Here is an 18411-nt window from a genome sequence, read left to right on the forward strand (position 1 = left end):
AAAAGTATTTTTGGCATACCTCAGACTAGTACAATAACCATTCTTGGTCTCACGTTTCAGCCGAACTGCAAATTCAGTACTCACCTAAAAGAAAAGTTAGGTAAAGCTAATAAAGGGTTATACGTTATCAGATGCCTCCGCAAGGAAGGATGTAGCCAAGCAGAAGTAGATGTTTTATTTAATTCCATTGTCCTACCTAATATCACTTATGCTCTATCTGTGCATGGGGCCTCTGAGTCAGAGCTAACTATAGCCCAGCAGTTTTTAGATCGTTGTTTTAAACGTAAATACATATCTAAGAAATTAGTGATAGGTGACTTACTTAAAACGCAAGATCACAAAATTTGTCGCAAGGTTTCAACTATCCTGAGCCATCCTCTTAGAGCCTACTTCCCTGAGACCAAGATCACGAGGTATAATTTGAGAAATAAATCCCCTGTCATGCCCGCTATTCGCACAAACCGTTTTAAGAATACATTTTTTAATAGAATTGTTTTTAAGTATAATGTAGCTTTGTGAAAGTGTACTTCCTGTTTTAGATGTAACATAAGATATGTAATTTTATCTTTTGAACAATAAAGACACACAGACACAGACACACAGTGATGCTCTGGTGGGGATGGTCTGCAGCCCAAGAAGGCTGGCTAAACGACGAGACTTTTCCCATGCAATCTCATCTAACTCCAGATGTCTTTCTGTTTCACTGAGGGACACTGGGATTGGAATGGCTAGGGTTGCTAGAACAACTCTGGTTGCCATTCTGACAAGGTAAAAAGAAAAATTCTCCACATGTGAGTATCAGTAATAGGCCTTTTGCAGTTAAAGATCGCGTGCTTAGATACCGCATAGCAACACCATACTGGAGAGCAAGCACTCCAGTGATCTCAGACAAAATAGAGATCACAGAGGTCTGCATTCAAAAAAAGAATACAGGAGATAACAAGTTAAAGGGTATCTCAATTCGAGAAATCTTGTAAGTTTTAATCAACAGCTCCCTTGGAGTGTATCAGTGAAAAACGAATTTTGGTGTGATTTTGCTCCTGATACACTCCGGGGAAGCTGTTTATTACTTCTTACTGGATTTCTCCAATTGGGATACCTTTTGACCTGTTATCCGCTGTATTCTTTGTTTGAATGTAGACCTCTGTGACCTCTACACTGTCTGAGATCACTTGAGTGCTTGCTCTCCAGTATGGCGTTGCTATGCGGTATCTAAGCACGAATCTCTAGCTGCAAAAGGCCTATTTCAATAACACTCTTCTCAGTGGCCATTACAATGTATGTACTTAAGACAAAGACAGACACCAAAAGTATGATTACATGCCAACTCAAAATCAATAGGCTGACAGAATTAGCCAGGGGCACTGGCCTTTCCTTTCTGTACAACATGCCTCAGGACTCCACAAACTCTTGCAATAACTGTGTGCACTGTTTAGCATTAAATGAGCCATTTCTGGCCTTTTTCTACTCTTTACCATCTTTACCCTGTTTAACCCACTGTGCAGAGATGCTGTAAATGCACAAATCTGAACTGAAATCTTGTACATTAAGAAACTCGCAGGATGTACATGTAACCCAAGAATAGGTAGTCCTCCACCTCAAAAGATGGGGAGGTGGAATTGGGTTGAAACAGGGGCGAAAAAGAAAAAACTGACTGCATGACATTCTTGCATATACCAAGGAATTAAAATTACTATACACATGACTTCTTAACTACTCTATTATTCAATGACTAAAACCTTGCTTTCCTTTCTCATAAGGACACTGTAATTTTTCCCTTCAAGGTCCTTTTCCTCAGCAAGTTGGAAAAATGAGATTCTCCGTACATACAAAGAAAAGTTCCCAAGATGTACTTACTTCTAGTGTTCCTCTGTTGTCATTGTACGTTTCTGTTACTTTGACAACACATACAATCTATGGAGAGTGCATGCATGGAATAAGTAATTCTCAGCTTTCCAGAAGACAAGAGCAACCTTCTGATAGTAATTGGCCATCACTTGAGGCTTTGGAGGCCTCTTGGACAGCTGCACGAGTCTGTAAACATCTTCAACTGCTTTGAATGCCTCCTGCAAATCGAGGAAAGAACAGAAGATAGGAAAACCTTCCTTTAGAATTGACATTAATCTGCAGAGTTCATATTCTTTTCCTGAGTTTATGCATATGTACACATTTTTTGAAAAACAACATTTGGGAGTATTCCAATGCATTTAGTATCAACAAGTGACGATTCTGCAAAGCTAGGCCTGTATACTTGCCTGTATACTTGCCTATATACTTGCATTCACATGTCACAATTCCTTTAAATAATAACTAATTTTCAATTGACAAAAAAATTAAATAAAAACAAAAGGAAAAAGGCTTTTGGTCTGTTGAAACTACGCATTACTTCATGCAACCTTCATGTATTTGCCAACCGTCTGGCAATTTGCCTGTTGTATTGAATTTGTCACATTGTCTATGATCTATGACTGAACAGATGCTCGGCAACAGGGTATCTGTTTGTGAAATGAAATAGACAACAGGAAGCCCATACCCTTTTCTAGATGATAACTGACAGCAAACAAACCTGCCAAAGCTCCATGTTGATGGCGCTTTCTAACTGAGCCAGTGGTGTCTCGAGATGAAGTTGCAGAGTTTCAGGGTTGGTGAGGTTAACTGTGTTTGGTTGCCCTTGGTGCTTGATGGCATTATTCAAATGATTTCTCAGCTGTGTACAAAGGAAGATAACAAAAATCCCTGCTTAGGTGTAACATACTGTAATTATGATTACCAGTGTTTCATTTTGGTGGATGCTTTGTGAAATTTAACCAATGCAATAGAAAAGATGGGTGTAATGACAGAGTCTCCATCTACTGTAGTTCACAACTTATCAAAAATAATGATCTGATTTTTCAGTAAAGAATGATGTATACACATTTGGTTGACTATTAAAACATCCAGATCAAATGTCTTCTAATAATGATCCCAGCTCTCTTTTCAAGCTACATTTGACAAACATCATCTTTACTTACCAGATTGATCTTGTACTGATTTGACCTTGTAAAACGAAGATATACGTGTATACTGAGGAAGAACAAATTATGGCTGCACTTACATTGTCACATAGCTTCCGAAATTCTGTACGACAGAAGTACTTCAGGCAGAATTTAAAAGCTGAAGAAAGATAAAATATGAAAGATAAAACAAAACGTTACACAAAACAATTATGGGAAATAACGACTACAAAACCAGGTGCTCTTACAATTAGAATCTTCTCACCTTGTTGGGCTGTGTGATGATATAGCTTTTCCACTCATGCATTATTCCGCAGCAATTCCAACACATTGCGATAAGCCTCCCACAAAAACTTGACCCAGGGTGTCAACATGACTCTGTCTGTTCGATCCTGAGTGTCTTCACCACTGACACAACTTAGCAATATGCTAAAAAAACAAAGTAGATGTAACATGTTGAGTACGCCTTTAATAATTCAATCATTTAGAGCTATAGGAATGGGATTATACATGTAGGTACATATGACTTGCATTCATATCAATATGTTTGTGAATTTTAACAATTTTGACATCTATTACGATACATACACATTTATTAAAAACTGGATCATTGGATAATGCAATTCAAGACTTTTTATTGGCTTAGCCATTATGGTATGTGAGCCAATATACCATAGTCTAGTATCTATACATTGTAACATCCGGTTTCTTCTTACAAGATAAAATCAAGAAGATTTGTCTACTATCTTGGAAAATTATATACGGTTATGATAATCATTATAGAGAAGTGCTTCAGATGGCAGAGCTGAAAACCCTAAGGGATCGGAGAGAAGACCTTTGCTTAAAATTCTTTAACAACATCGTCTCCAATCCCTTGGATAGTTTGTACCACTTACTGCCTTTCGATAACTGAGATCAACTTATGGAGTTACGACAACGCAGACCATTTAGAATTTCCTTAAAAACTAATCGGTTCGGAGATACTTTCATTCCAGCAAGTGCAAGACATTTTAACTAACATTTATTATAATTGTATATGTAAATTAGTTCCCTTTTAGGTTTGATTTTATTGTATAGTTCTATTGCATAATTTGTACACCTTTGCAATTCAGCTTCCAGCTGCTATTAAGGTATTCTTCTCAATAAACGTCTATCTATCTATCTAAAATGTCTTGGGGGCATTTTTTTTAACTAAACAATTATTCCACTTGCACTTGTTGGATACGAGATGATTACAGCCAACTCGGCACTACGCACCAAGTTGGCTATCTATCATCTCATTTCTAACACGTGCTTATGGAATAATTCTTAAATACACATGTTCTGGTTCAGTTCATATCCTTGGTTTAAATGTGAACTCCTTTCTATTACAAGCTATTCCAAATCCACACAAAAAGTGTCAACTTTAGAATCTCTTTATGGTGACCAATTCACACAATGAACTACATTAATTAACACTACTGCATTACTTTGTAAGATCCATCACTGCTGCAACATCACAGTTTCTTTAGGAACTTACTATCCTAATTGAAAAATCCTTACAGAGATGTAGAAGTCTAAATAAGAGAAGCAGGACTTCAAATTGTCCAGTCAAACCTATTTTTGCTGGGCACAACCCATTTTGTGGCTGGACAAACATCACTTATGTCTTATTGCTATAAAAATGCCCCCTTCCCTCCCTTGGCATGGTGACTCTTTAAAATATGTTAAAATATGACAAGGTAATTTCTGTTCGGCCTTCTTCCCTTCTTTGAACGTTTTAATATTATGACTCAAAATGCTACATTTTTTCCTCGCAAGTGTTAATGACCAGACAAAGTGTCTAGCCATCTAAAGAAATAACTGGACAAAGCACAAAGCTTATTTTTGATTAAACATTGTCTGTTGACCATCCATTATTTCAAACCCTGATAGAGTATATAAAAATGCATGCAGAAGTTCAATACCTCTCTGGTGTCTGTAGCTGGTCTAAATCATCCACAGTTGGTACTTGCTCACGAGACTCCTGCCTTGCAGTCTCTGCACGATCTTCAGCAAGCTTGAGAAAGTAGCGAATGACATCCTCAAGAGATGCAATATTAACTTGCTGGCAAATTAGTTTGTACTGATAGAGCCCTTCTTTAGCTACGTGGCTTTGCTTGAGATCAACGCAGAGCTCCAAGTACTTGAAAAGAATAGGTTCGTGAATCTTGTTTTGCCATGTGCTATGCTTCTTGCTTTTAATGACATCGTACAATGTAGCCAAAGCTGGTTCTTTCTTTCCAACTTCAATAAACTCTAAATGATGGATTTTGGAAAAAAGTACATATTATCATTGCCAAAACAATTATAGAGAGTTATAAACTATATTATTGTTTGAAGATTGTCCCCTATGCAATGAATATATGAAGTTCATATATTTTGAACTGCGGTTGTAGATACGTATGATGCACGATCCTTGCAGTAGAGAGCGCTATTTATGCAATAGCGAAAATCAGACCTGAAAAGAATCAGGCCTGTACAGGATTCGAACCACTGACCTCTGCGATACTAGTGCAGCGCTCTACCAATTGTACTAACAAGCCAACTGGGAGCAGGCCGTTAAGTTGATTCGTATTGTATCTGATTGATCATCACGGGTTTATAACGAATCAACTTAACGGCCTGCTCCCAGTAGGCTTGTTAGCTCAATTGGTAGAGCGCTGCACTAGTATCGCAGAGGTCAGTGGTTCGAATCCTGTACAGGCCTGATTTTTTTCAGCTCTGATTTTCGCTATTGCATAAATAGCGCTCTCTACTGGGAGGATCGTGCATCATAGGTATCTACAACCGCAGTTCAAAATATATAAACTTCATATATTCATTGTATCTGATTTATCATCACGGGTTTATTATGAATCAACTCAACGGCCTGCTCCCAGTTGGCTTGTTAGCTCAATTGGTAGAGCGCTGCACTAGTATCGCAGAGGTCAGTGGTTCGAATCCCGTACAGGCCTCATTTTTTTCAGGTCTGATTTTCGCTATTGCATAAATAGCGCTCTTTACTGTGAGGATCGTGCATCATACATATCTAAAACCACAGTTCAAAATATATAAACTTCATACATTCATTGTATGTGATTTATCATCACAGGTTTATTACGAATCAACTTAACGGCCTGCTCCCAGTTGGCTTGTTAGCTCAATTGGTAGAGCGCTGCACTAGTATCGCAGAGGTCAGTGGTTCAAATCCCGTACAGGCCTGATCTTTTTCAGGTCTGATTATCGCTATTGCATAAATAGCGCTCTCTACTGCAAGGATTGTGCATCATACGTATTGTGTCCTATCTTGCAATCAAAATGCTGCATGTTACAATGTTTTTTTGTCAGAAGCATCACTTTTCAGAAGGACTACAGAACTCCTGCATTGTGATGATATACTATAATGTTACCATATTTAAATCAAACTTAGAATTGGTGTACAGTCAAACTTCAATTATCCAGATTCGTTTTGGATAATCAAGAATATCAATATTAATTAGGAACAAAAACTTACTAAATTAAGAAAGCAACATTTAATCATGAAACAAAACATTATTACAAATCATTTTGAAAAAAGTATTGTCTTCATATTCACTGTCTGTTATAAATAACTCTGCCAATCAGACCTTATTCAAATATTCTTAATTATGTGAAGGTGTAGTCTGATCGTCCGGGTGAGTGTAGTCCTGAGAAGGACTGTTGTCGGTGGCAGTGACTGACGTTTCGACAACCTGTGCGGAAGTCATCATCAGAGTCAAGTGAGTGATTGTTGTCAGTAGAATGTTCTTATTCCAGTTCGTGTGAAATGATCGGTTGGTTTTGCCGTGATGTTATTGGCTGTGAGACTCAAGTGACGTAAGTCGCTCGTGATTGGTCTGTTTCGGTCTGTCGGTAAAGCCAGGTTGTTCTTTTTCGGTCGTTTGTGATGTTTATGTCGTGAATGAGTCGTTTGTATATATACAAACGACTATACAATCAACGTCACTACATGACAGCAACTTGACTAAAGACGAACAACGCGCACTGAAACGACTGAGAAACGACGAGAACATAGTTATCCTACCAGCCGACAAAGGACGAGTTACTGTTGTTATGGACAAAACTGACTATCACGACAAAATGGACGCACTAGTTAACGACAAACGAACCTACGAAGAACTCAAACGTGACCCAACTCCTGCCCTTCAACGTAAACTCAACAGTAAACTACTGACACTCAAGAAAACGAACGCCTTTGACAACCAACGGTACTATCGACTGAGGTGCTCGGTACCACAGCCACCGAAACTCTACGGTTTGCCGAAACTACACAAACCTGGTTTCCCGATGCGACCTATTGTTTCTTTCTGTGGCTCTCCCACATACCAACTATCCAAGTACCTGACGACAATACTACAACCGCTAACCGACAAATCCAGACATAAACTACAATCCACTGAAGACTTCATTAACGCTACCAAGACTGTTCAGATACCTGACGACTACAAACTAGTGTCATTTGATGTGAAATCACTGTTCACAAGTATTCCACTTCAATTAGCATTACAATGCACTGAGACTGCAATCCGAAAATCTACCGAACCACTACCGCTACCGACAGACGACATCATGGACTTGCTAAACATTTGCCTAACGTCTACTTATTTTCAGTACAACGGTAAACACTACAAACAGTTACACGGCACTGCCATGGGGTCTCCAGTTTCTGTTGTTATAGCAGAAATTGTGATGCAGAACATCGAGGAACGCGCCCTTTCGACTTGCCGACAAACGATACCGCTTTGGTTACGTTACGTTGACGACACAGTCACCGCCGTTCGACACGACGAAATTGACGCATTCCACAACCACCTTAACGAACAAAACACTGACATACAGTTTACCAGAGAAGTCGAAGAAAATGGCAAACTTCCTTTTCTAGACTGCCTGGTAAGCCACAACGACAACTCATTACGAACGACAGTTTACAGGAAACCGACACACACCGACAGATTACTAGACGAGTCATCCTACAACCCTACATCACACAAAGCCACAACTATCAGAACTCTAACACGACGCGCACAACTAGTATGTGACTCGACAGACAGCTTATCCGACGAGAACAAATACCTTCACCGTGTTTTTACGAAGAACAACTACAACAACGACTTCATCCGACGAAACACTCACCGACCCACTACCACTACCGAAACAAACGACACCGCAACCCCTACGACTACAGCAACCATACCGTACATAAAAGGCATGTCTGAAAACATCTCGCGCATCTTACTACCCTTCAATATCCGCGTCGCCCACAAACCCATCACCACACTACGTCAGTTACTAACCAACGTTAAAGACAAAGACGAACCGAGGAACAGACAGGGAACGATTTATAAGATCAATTGTTCCGACTGCCAAGCCTCCTACATCGGTGAGACTGGCAGAAACCTCACAACAAGACTGACTGAACACAGACGGGCGACGAGGAAAGGTGATGTCAGCAATCACATTGCTGAACACCATCGACTTACCAACCACAACATTGACTGGGACTCTGCGCAATGCCTAACCTACAGCACTGACTATTTTCAACGACTGACTCTGGAAAGCTGGTTTACTAACTTAGAACAGACTCCCCTAAACAGATGTCAACAACTACCCGCCCCATACAAACGACTCATTCACGACATAAACATCACAAACGACCGAAAAAGAACAACCTGGCTTTACCGACAGACCGAAACAGACCAATCACGAGCGACTTACGTCACTTGAGTCTCACAGCCAATAACATCACGGCAAAACCAACCGATCATTTCACACGAACTGGAATAAGAACATTCTACTGACAACAATCACTCACTTGACTCTGATGATGACTTCCGCACAGGTTGTCGAAACGTCAGTCACTGCCACCGACAACAGTCCTTCTCAGGACTACACTCACCCGGACGATCAGACTACACCTTCACATGTTACCCCCGGGTTCAAACCATTTACTGTATTCTTAATTAGTTACAACATTTGCGAGCCCTGCTCTTGCATTTTGATAGCGAAACAATCTCCCCTTTACTTTTCAATGCTGTAGATTTAAAAAAGAGTTTGGCTACAAATCTTGTCCACAACTAATAAATATCCATCACAAAATTGGGACCTCAGAAAAAGACTGGATAATAGAGAAATCTGGATAATCAAGGTCCAGATAATTGAAGTCTGTCTGTACTTAGCTTCTGAACATATTTTTCACCCTTTTCAACCAGGCAACTAACACAGCTGGTTAAGAGCGAGTAATTGTACCCTAATGATCGGGAAGAATTCTCGATAAATCAACATGCAGCCCGGTAAATGATAAGATGCCAGAAATTTTATTCCTTGTTCTGAGAATTTTACTACTACGAGGACTGTATGAGTATATGTAATTCTAAGGTTGGAACAGTTTCAAAAAAGAGTAGAAAGGGTTGGTAATCCATAGTCAAAACCAAGTGAAAGGTCTTGACTTCTCTCACAGACAAGCCACGGAAGTCAATCACAAAATTTGGGTGCCACTATATATAAAACCAACAGCCGTAGTGATTTTCGTTTCTTTCGCACGTAGAGGGCAGCAATTCAATAATCTATATGATATGTACGTTGATAATAATTATTAAGAAGTGTAAGACCTTCAAAGAACTTTAGAATAAAATTATACGTTTTAGCGAGATTTCAGTGGTACCTGCAAAATCACGTGGTCAATATTACATGCCCTGAAGTACACGTATAAATTCCATTTGAAAGCAAAAAAAATGCGAGGGACGGCAGATGAACACGTACAAAAAGAAAAAAAAGTGTTGTTAATAAGTTGACCACGGGCATGAATCATGACGATTTCGTCCATGGTTTCACCGGCGATGTTACAAAATTAAATTGAATAAAATGTACCTAGCCTTCGGCCGTACAAAGGATTATAATTCTGTGAAAATTTCCCTTTAACCGCTCTTAAAGCCTTTCTAAGGAGTTTAAGATAAAATTTAAAAACTGATGGTGTATGTAGATCGATATTTCTTACCGTTCGCTCTTTTAAGAGCATTTTCCGGGCGCTGAAAGTAAACTGGCATGATTAACACACGCCGTCCGTTTCCCACCTCCTTCACAGGGAATCGTAGAGAAGTGACCTAACTGACTTGTGGTCTAGATTTTGCCTCGTTTTCGAAACACGTTCCATACACGCGCGAAAACTCGCGACAGAGGCGCGTGTTTCCACGCGACGTAGTTCTTCACTGAAGATCACACCAAGCAAAGGAATAATAAATATTACAAAGATATAAACAAAGGATTGAAACGGAGGGTAGTCGGGGAGCATTCACTTATTTCTCCGCTCCAGAGAAAATGTATCGATTATTATTGGCTGAAGATATTTGGACAGTCCCAAACACAGGAAAGGAAATAAAGAAAACTAGCCCAACCCTGGAAACAAAGCTTGGTGTCCTGTGGTGTAACATATAAAAACTACTTTTACGAGGCCAATAAATCGCATTTTCTGCTATATGCAGGTAAACGGCTCGGACAGAACTCTTTAGTCAACTACTGTTCGAGACCGATTCCGAGAACACCTTCGCGACGTAGAAAGGAATGACAAGGACGCATCTAAACCAGTTGCTAGACACTTTGATTTGCCTAATCATTCTAGGCGACATATGGCAATCTGCAGTCTTTTCTTACATTTAGGTAGCTCGGAAAGCCGTAAAACTATTGAACAAAAGTTTATCTTTCAAATCGGCAGTCCACAGGTATCAACGAACGCTCTTCATTCTACTATTTTAATCGTGTTTTCTCGTTACCATGTTCCCACCAATAGCGTAGTTTCACTTTCTGCATATAAACCCACACACAACCCACAATTCCTCCATTCGCTCTGACGAAGGGCTAACCCTCGAGACGTCAGCTTTTTTGTTCTTTATGGCGGCTAATTTACAATTTCAACTTAGTTGATATTACCAAATTATACTGTTCAAGGGGTTTCACGGTATTTCCTGGTAAACGGCTAATGCTACAAGGATATGCAGCTGGATCGGATCGCATTTTTCACGATTGGATTGACTATAATCACGAGAGCATAACATAATGGAGTTGTATTTCAAACAGATTTACTTAAATTGGGCTCGCACATTTTCGGGACTTTTGGGGAAAGAGAATTCTGGTGAGTAGGGTTTCAAAAATGATTCGTTTGTAAATATTTACGATGAGTAAATAAAGTGTACCAGAATGTTTGTACTGTAAGTAAAAACAAATGGTTTTCCACATTCGGTTTAACAAATGCGCACACTCATTATAGGATGACCTAGATTAAAATGGCTCTATAAGGTAAGTGCCTGAGCAGGAAGTGACTAATGGATCGCAAAAATTACACTTGCCAAAAACTGACTAAAATGGGGGTCTATAACTGGCCACCGAATAGACAAAAAAAAATGGGACAACGACAAATTTCCAGGAGAAGTTTACTAAAGTAACCTCCTCCGGGCATGATTTCACGTCAGCCTCTATCTGCATATCTAGGAAGGCAGCACTGCTGAAAGCGAGGTTTCCCCTCCGATCAGGGCCAGGTACACCAAGTGGTCTGCCCCAAAATAAAACAATATTTGCCGATATCTCAGGTGCTGCTAGTTACAAAATGGGTGATTCTTTGTCCAGTAATGCATTGTGTTTTACATACGGTACTGCCTCGAATCAGTACCCCTTTCGAATAAGTGCCCCCCTCCCTCTTCACTTTCGTAAACTTTCCTCAACTAATGGGGAATAGTTTTATTACCATCTCTACATTGACGTCTACGCGGATTACAATGTGTATTTCGTTTTACTGTTAAAGAATTAGCTAAAACAAAGTTACTGTAACGATAGTTGAAAACGTAATAAAGCGCTCCCCCCCCCTCGATTAAGCGCCGTCCCCTCTAGCAGAAATTTTAATAAGCAGCCGGGTGTTAGCTTTGCCACCAAACTTTTATCCTAATTTCCATGTAGCTTATACAAACCAGCAACCGAACCGCTCACAATCATTGTACCTTGTCTGACCGAAAAACTAGAAATGGATTGAATACGAGAGACACGGCTGGTCGTGGAGTGTGATCGGCGCCCTCCGAATGAAGCCGGGCTGTCATCATTAATATACGACTGACATTCTCGAGGTTCATAGCGAAGACATTAGTACGTGAGTCACTACTAAGCATAAAAGTTTCTCTCAGGTTTACCCTGATTCTACCCTAGCTCGCCCAAGTGATCAGATTTCAAGTTAAGTCAGTTTTGAACTTTAAATCTGATCACCAAATTACAATCGACCGAAACGTTATTAAAGGTCGACAGTATGATATGTTCCACTTGCTTACCTAGCTATGTACAGCCTACCCAACAGGCTGCTGTGCTTAAATTACCTTGTCCCTTTTGCACTGACGTTTTCCCTTGCACGCAAATGGTTTCGACTTGTCTCGTGACCGAAGCCCCAACTAAATTTGAAAATACTCATGTGATTCTCTAAAGGATGTTCTTAAACATTTAATTCCTTACAACTAAAAAAATTGTTTCTATAAATTGGTCTGCGATGTGATTTTATAAGTCACTTGCAGCCATTTAGGTACTCAGATTATCAGATAATCAAACAACAATATTGCTGCAAGGCGGACGATATAACTCAGCGAAAGAAAAGCCAAATCATGAGTTATTTGTGCACCACCTTTTTGGACTCCTCGCCAATCGCCGCCAGACCAGTGCAGGGTGTTGCAGTTACAATCCTGACATACGGGATCACGATAAGGTATTCTATAGGGAGCACAACTATTGATTTTCGTTGACCACGGATCTCTGTCACCCGTGCAGAAAGGATTGAATTCTCCAATGACTTTGTCGAAAATACCTTTCACCAGATCTGATGGAGTACATGATGACATTTTCCATGCCATTGCTACGCACACTTTGGCCTTGGCACGTACTCTGCAAGAAAGCAAATGAAACTTTAGGATTTATAATCCTTGAAATTTCTATACAGCAAGAAGCTGTGAAGGTCCAAGGTTTCGCGGATGTAATATCCTTTCTTTTCAGTGAGAATAAAATCAATAGCGGAGCTTGCAGCGCGCGCAGCGTAGTTCCATAAATATAAAAATTGGCAGTAGTAACCCATCAAGCCGAAAAAATCTGGATTTAGGACCGTACGGGCGTCCGTACAAGGTGCTGCTTTGTAATCTATGACGTGCCTCTCCGGAATTGGAAATTTAAACCAAAGCGTCTAATGATCAAAATGATCTAATTATCGGTTGTTTAAGGGATTGTCAACTTATTAAAACTAAAAATGATCCAGAACGTTATACACATGCAGTTGAAAAAGGAAAATTGATTTACTACCTGCACAAGGTGTTGCTCGAGATGTTGAACTTAAAAAGGTTTGAGAATTCTCTAGTGCACTGGTCTAATTCCTCCTTGTGGGACAAAGAACACGGGGATAGAGAGAACAATAGAGGTATTTCCAGGTCTAAACCATAACAGTACATTTTCTGAATCTCTCTGATAGTGGCAATGTCCTTTGGCTCTGTAGTACTGCCACAGGTGACAGCTTTCTGAAAGGAGCGGTAGTATAATATCCAAAACTGGAGACTTTGAAAAACCAAAAGTAAAAAGCATTATAAAATCTTTAAAATGATGCAAACGCTAACATAGATCATTGATAAGTTGGTTAAGGCAAGAGTAGGTAAACATGCAGGGAATAGCTCCTTTTTTTCTTGAGTAATCAATGTGAAAGCAGTGGTGGGCTATCACTGATAACTGATAAATAAAACTTTATATGAAATGCATCTCTGTACAGAGCGCTTTGCGATGGAGTGTAGTGAAACCAAAGTCAAAGTCATCACAGTGGCCAATTAAAAGAAAGGAAAATTATCCTTAAGAATCTAAGAGGTGAGAACTCAAATTAGAACAACCAAACTTCCTAAAGCGCCGGAAAACGCGGGCGTCCAAGCTGGGATTGGATTTAGCTTGGCGACTAATTTAAGAGAGTGGTACGAGTTTTCTGGACCATTCACCGAGCGGAGTAAAGTAAAACTAAAGCAATCTCGGATTACTTTCAACACTTAATTAAAAAGTTATCTAGTTGGTAATTATTTTGAATGCGATAAACGACACTAAATGGGAAAGTTGTTGTCAATTAAATCCGGCTGAACAGGTTATGATTGCGGAGGTATTGACATACAATATTTATCCAAGAAAGGTAAAAAAAAAAAAGGAGCAACGTCCACTTTGATATCTTGGGAAAACGCGGGTGACCCTGGTGCGATTGATTTTAGTTTTGCATGTGATTGACTGAGAGAGTGGCGCAAGTTTTCTGGACCAATCACAGAGCGAAGTAAAGCAAAACCAAAGCAATCTGGGATTACTTTCGACACTCGTTTGAAAATTACTGTTCAAAAATCACTTTCTTACCCGCAATCCACATCATGTCCTTGATGCAACTCTTTAAAGAAATGTGACTCGTATTCTCGAAGAGTACAGTAATAGTCCAAGAAGGTACAGTTGCCAACGTTAGGAAGGGCAGCATCACTTTGTGGCAGACGACCTGTAAATCAGACTTTTAGTCAAATCACACGACGAAACCATCGCTAATTTTTGTATTTGTTGTCTAGTACGTAAAACATTGTCATTAAAACAAAAAAACTTTACTCCTTTTCGGCAATTTACGATATCGAGTACACCACAGAACGGTCACGATAGCTTCCTACCGATGACAGTTGGAGACTTACGATAGCTTCAATTTCAGCATTTTTAGAAAGAAGCCTAAAAAAAAAAGTTATACTGCCCTCATTTCACTCAGCATAAGAAGCATTAATTCTTCGAAACTTGTAGCGGACACGTCTGTAACCTGACTTTCCCCGTTTGGAATTGTGTGATTATATAAATTTGCTTTAGTTACCGCATTGTAACATGATGTAGTGTTACTTGGATGGCATTTAGTACTCAGTCTCAAGATTTCAATAATGGTGTTCAACCAAACTAAACATTGATATAAGGGGTTGGTCACAAAATATTTGACTTTTAAAGGGTGGGGATCTGAGGATCCTCCTAAAAATAGGGTTGAAATTAATGGGCACCCCCTCTTTTAATCCATGTATATGCTTTGACCTATCTCCTCCCCTTCAATATTCAGGGGTATATCAGATGTCAAGTTCAATACCAAAATGATTGGAAGAGCACGTGTGACAGACTCAGAATTGCTTTATTTTGAGGAAAACTACACTTAAAGCATGAAGTTTGATGATTATCAGAGTAATAGAGGCAAAGGGTGTATTCATAATGAACAAGCTGAAAGTGGCAAAACAACGAACTAGGTGAAATGGTAAAACCGCTTTCTAATATATTACGACCCAATAGTTCTTTCCAATACCAATTAAGCTGTAGAAAATGTGGAAAAGACGTTAATTGATACAAGGTAGGATCTATAATTCACCTTTTTTTCATCAAGTGCGTCATATCCTTCATCAACAACATTTATTATTTATTATTAAATAACATTTATTATTTATTTATTATTATTAAACAACATTTATTATTTATTATTAAATAATAAATGTTGTTGATGAAGGATATGACGCACTTGATGAAAAATGCATCCTCGGAGACCCAGGGGCTGAGTCGATTTCAAGTTAGGGCATGAAGAGCCCCTGGTGACATCGTCTTACAAGACTAGTTCCAAACGGTCGCAGTCGTTCTGCCATCTGATTGGTGCCAGAAAATCTTTGTGTTTTTCTGCCCAATCAGAGTGAAGTGTGCTTTAGAGTCCTTTCGTGTGTTTTAACACGGACATATACTAGTAGCTCAGTTGCTCGCTATGTTTGTTTGGACCTTGTGACGGATATTTGCTTGAGGTGAAAAGTTTCAGTCTCAGAACACAATGTAAGAGAAATCGATCAGATTGTCCGCGAAAATCTTCCTGGAATTTATTCTGAATACTTTCCCAGGTATCACTAGAGGACGTGTTTTAAAGTCTGCGAGGTTTGTATACAACACGATGGTTGCAGTCATTGATATGTCGCTTTAAACGTTAAATGACATTTAAGTTAAATCTTTCTAGATTTTTTGCATAATTTGCTGTGACTGAAACTTTGCCAATCCCGTGAAGTTATTTCGTCGCACGGGCCACGCAAGTATGTCGAGCAACAGGCGCTTTCGCCTACGAGCTTTCTGCTTTCTGTGCGCGCCAAAATCTAATCTTAGTAGTAAAGTCGTTCACAATACGGCCAATGTTGCAGAGAACGTTAAGTTCGTGGACGACCTCCAGAAAGTGCTAAGAGAAAGCTCGGCTGTGTTTCCGGTTAGCTAATTAAAATCTGAACATTAACGAGAACATCGTGTGAAGGAGAGATGTTTTCGGGCAGTTACCGAAGAGGTTTGGAAAGAGTTTAATCTTTCAACTGCTGTCTTGAAATTCTTGAGCTAGGAAGGCCACGGATTCTCTTCTTGTTCCTTGGCCATTATCATTTCACCTCTTCTGTCGATTATTGAAGACCAAGTTAAATACCTTTGATCATTGGGAATCGATCCGATGCTGTTTTCAGTGGGAAAAGCAAAACCAGAGACCAAGAAATATTGGATGGAAAGGGCGGGTTTGCTTTATTGCGAATGTCAGCTTAGTAGTACAGTGTCATCTACCCGCATGTAATAAGCAAAAGTTTCCACTCCTGGCTTTTCTTGTTTTTCAAGCGAAGATGAGATTAGATTTTGGCACGCACAGAAAGTTGCGCAAGTACCAGTTGGTCGACATACCTGCGTGGCCCGTGCGGCGAAATAACTTCCCGGGACTGGCAAAGTTTCAGTCACAGCAAATTATGCAAAAAATCTAGAAAGATTTAAGCTTATTTCTCGTTTAACGTTTAAAGCGACATATCAATGACTGCAACCATCGTGTTGTATAGAAACCTCGCAAACTTTAAAACACGTCCTCTAGTGATACCTGGGAAAGTATTCAGTATAATTTACGGTAAGATTTTCGCGGACATGATCGATTTCTCTTACATTGTGTTCTGAGACTGAAACTTTTCACCTCAAGCAAATATCCGTCACAAGGTCTAAACAAACATAGCGAGCAACTGCGCTACTAGTATATGTCCGTGTTAAAACACACGAAAGGACTCTAAAGCACACTTCACTCTGATTGGGCAGAAAAACACAAAGATTTTCTGGCACCAATCAGATGGCAGAACGACTGCGACCGTTTGGAACTAGTCTTGTAAGACAATGTCCCCAGGGGCTCTTCATGCCCTAACTTGAAATCGACCCGCAGCCCATGGGTCTCCGAGGATGTGAAAAAAGGTGAATTATAGATGTTTTACGTTTGTCAGGTATTTTTGCGAATAGAATGGCAGAGACATAAGCAGCCTCAAGGACAAAGTGATACCCATTGAAGAATTCAGCATGGCACTAAATAAATGGATAGCACTGATTTACGAGGCCTTCACACTGTACGGCAACAAGATTTTCATGTTTGGAGACCCAAGTCAATGTGAACCTGTTGGAGGTGGCAGTCAAGTACATTAAAACTATCTTAATCCCATGAATATCTTTGAAATGTGTCCCAGAATTAAATAAGACTCTTAAATACATAAATTTGACTAGCCGCTATGACGAGGAAACACATAAGATACTTGCTAATCTTTAAATACAGGAAGAATATGGACTCATTCGATCCCGTCGACAGAAAACTGTACAAGAATATCTGTTATCTGAACGCAACTAAAATAAAGGTAAACACAGTGTTGTAATAGTTTTTGTGAAAATAAAATATATGAGACGACTCATTTCAAATGCAACGGAGAAAGAGAAAGATACAAAGTATATTTGCCAGAATGCCTTTTATTGCAACCCGAGACATAGAAGACGGAAATGTATTCAACACAATGGAATTCATCAGCGATAACATGTACGAAAGAACTGTTTTTGTAGAGAGTGATGAATCATATCGAATTTGCCGAAAACTTCATTCCAAGCTTAATGTTCTTTTGTACAAACACCAAGGAAGGAGAGTATCGATGAATAAAGTGTCAATCGGATGGACAAGAAATAGCTGTATACAGCATTATCAAGAACACGTCAGTTCGATTTCGTTCACCTGAACTTGAAAGAGTTGAATAACAAGTATGTCGACAATTATTATTATAACATAACCAAAGTAAAGCGCGCGCTCTCATTGGTCAATTTAGCGTCTCCCATTTGGGTGTACGCTGCTGACGTGAGTAAATGCAAAGACTATTTTTCCGCGCGCGCTTGTCTTTTCTGGTCACGTAAGATTTGTTAAATAAAAGGGAACTCTTTAGCTACAATGTATCAATGTTATGTTATAAAACAAATGGTAAACACCACAGCGTACACTATAGAGTTATGGATGCACTTGGGAGGTTTGCTAAGCACTCAAGAAGCTAGAGTC

The 18411-nt window shown here is 39.5% G+C and overlaps 2 protein-coding genes across 2 annotated transcripts in view; both read right to left on the reverse strand.

The window, feature by feature from the left end:
* Positions 1 to 601: 601 nt before the first annotated feature.
* On the reverse strand, positions 602 to 10126 carry LOC148742750 (eukaryotic translation initiation factor 3 subunit A-like). The gene is made up of 7 exons (XM_088759308.1): positions 10027 to 10126; positions 4940 to 5270; positions 3259 to 3422; positions 3095 to 3153; positions 2567 to 2707; positions 1858 to 2066; positions 602 to 760 (listed from the first exon to the last, which is right to left on the reverse strand). The coding sequence occupies exons 1-3, from the start codon at positions 10073 to 10075 to the stop codon at positions 3293 to 3295; spliced, it is 510 nt and encodes a 169-aa protein (XP_088615434.1). The 5' UTR covers positions 10076 to 10126; the 3' UTR covers positions 602 to 760; positions 1858 to 2066; positions 2567 to 2707; positions 3095 to 3153; positions 3259 to 3292.
* Positions 10127 to 12478: 2352 nt separating this feature from the next.
* LOC148742751 (uncharacterized) overlaps positions 12479 to 18411 on the reverse strand; it is a 12545-nt gene continuing 6612 nt past the window's right edge. The window contains exons 2-4 of the mRNA XM_088759322.1: positions 14418 to 14550; positions 13347 to 13595; positions 12479 to 12938 (exon numbers count right to left, since the gene is read on the reverse strand). Coding sequence (XP_088615448.1) covers positions 12587 to 12938; positions 13347 to 13595; positions 14418 to 14550 — 734 coding nt within the window. The 3' untranslated portion in view covers positions 12479 to 12586. The remainder of the gene's footprint in view (positions 12939 to 13346; positions 13596 to 14417; positions 14551 to 18411) is intronic.

Source organism: Stylophora pistillata, chromosome 1 (genome assembly GCF_964205215.1).
Source record: "Stylophora pistillata chromosome 1, jaStyPist1.2, whole genome shotgun sequence".
In the NCBI taxonomy this organism is placed as follows: domain Eukaryota; kingdom Metazoa; phylum Cnidaria; class Anthozoa; order Scleractinia; family Pocilloporidae; genus Stylophora; species Stylophora pistillata.

Bases quoted from the DNA above. Each gene is read 5' to 3' on its own strand.
- LOC148742750 (XM_088759308.1), bottom strand. From the start codon at position 10,075: ATGCCAGTTTACTTTCAGCGCCCGGAAAATGCTCTTAAAAGAGCGAAC. The intron at 5,271-10,026 runs GTAAGAAATATC...TCCATCATTTAG, and splicing joins TGCTCTTAAAAGAGCGAACG to AGTTTATTGAAGTTGGAAAG. The intron at 3,423-4,939 runs GTATTGAACTTC...TTGTTTTTTTAG, and splicing joins CAGCTACAGACACCAGAGAG to CATATTGCTAAGTTGTGTCA.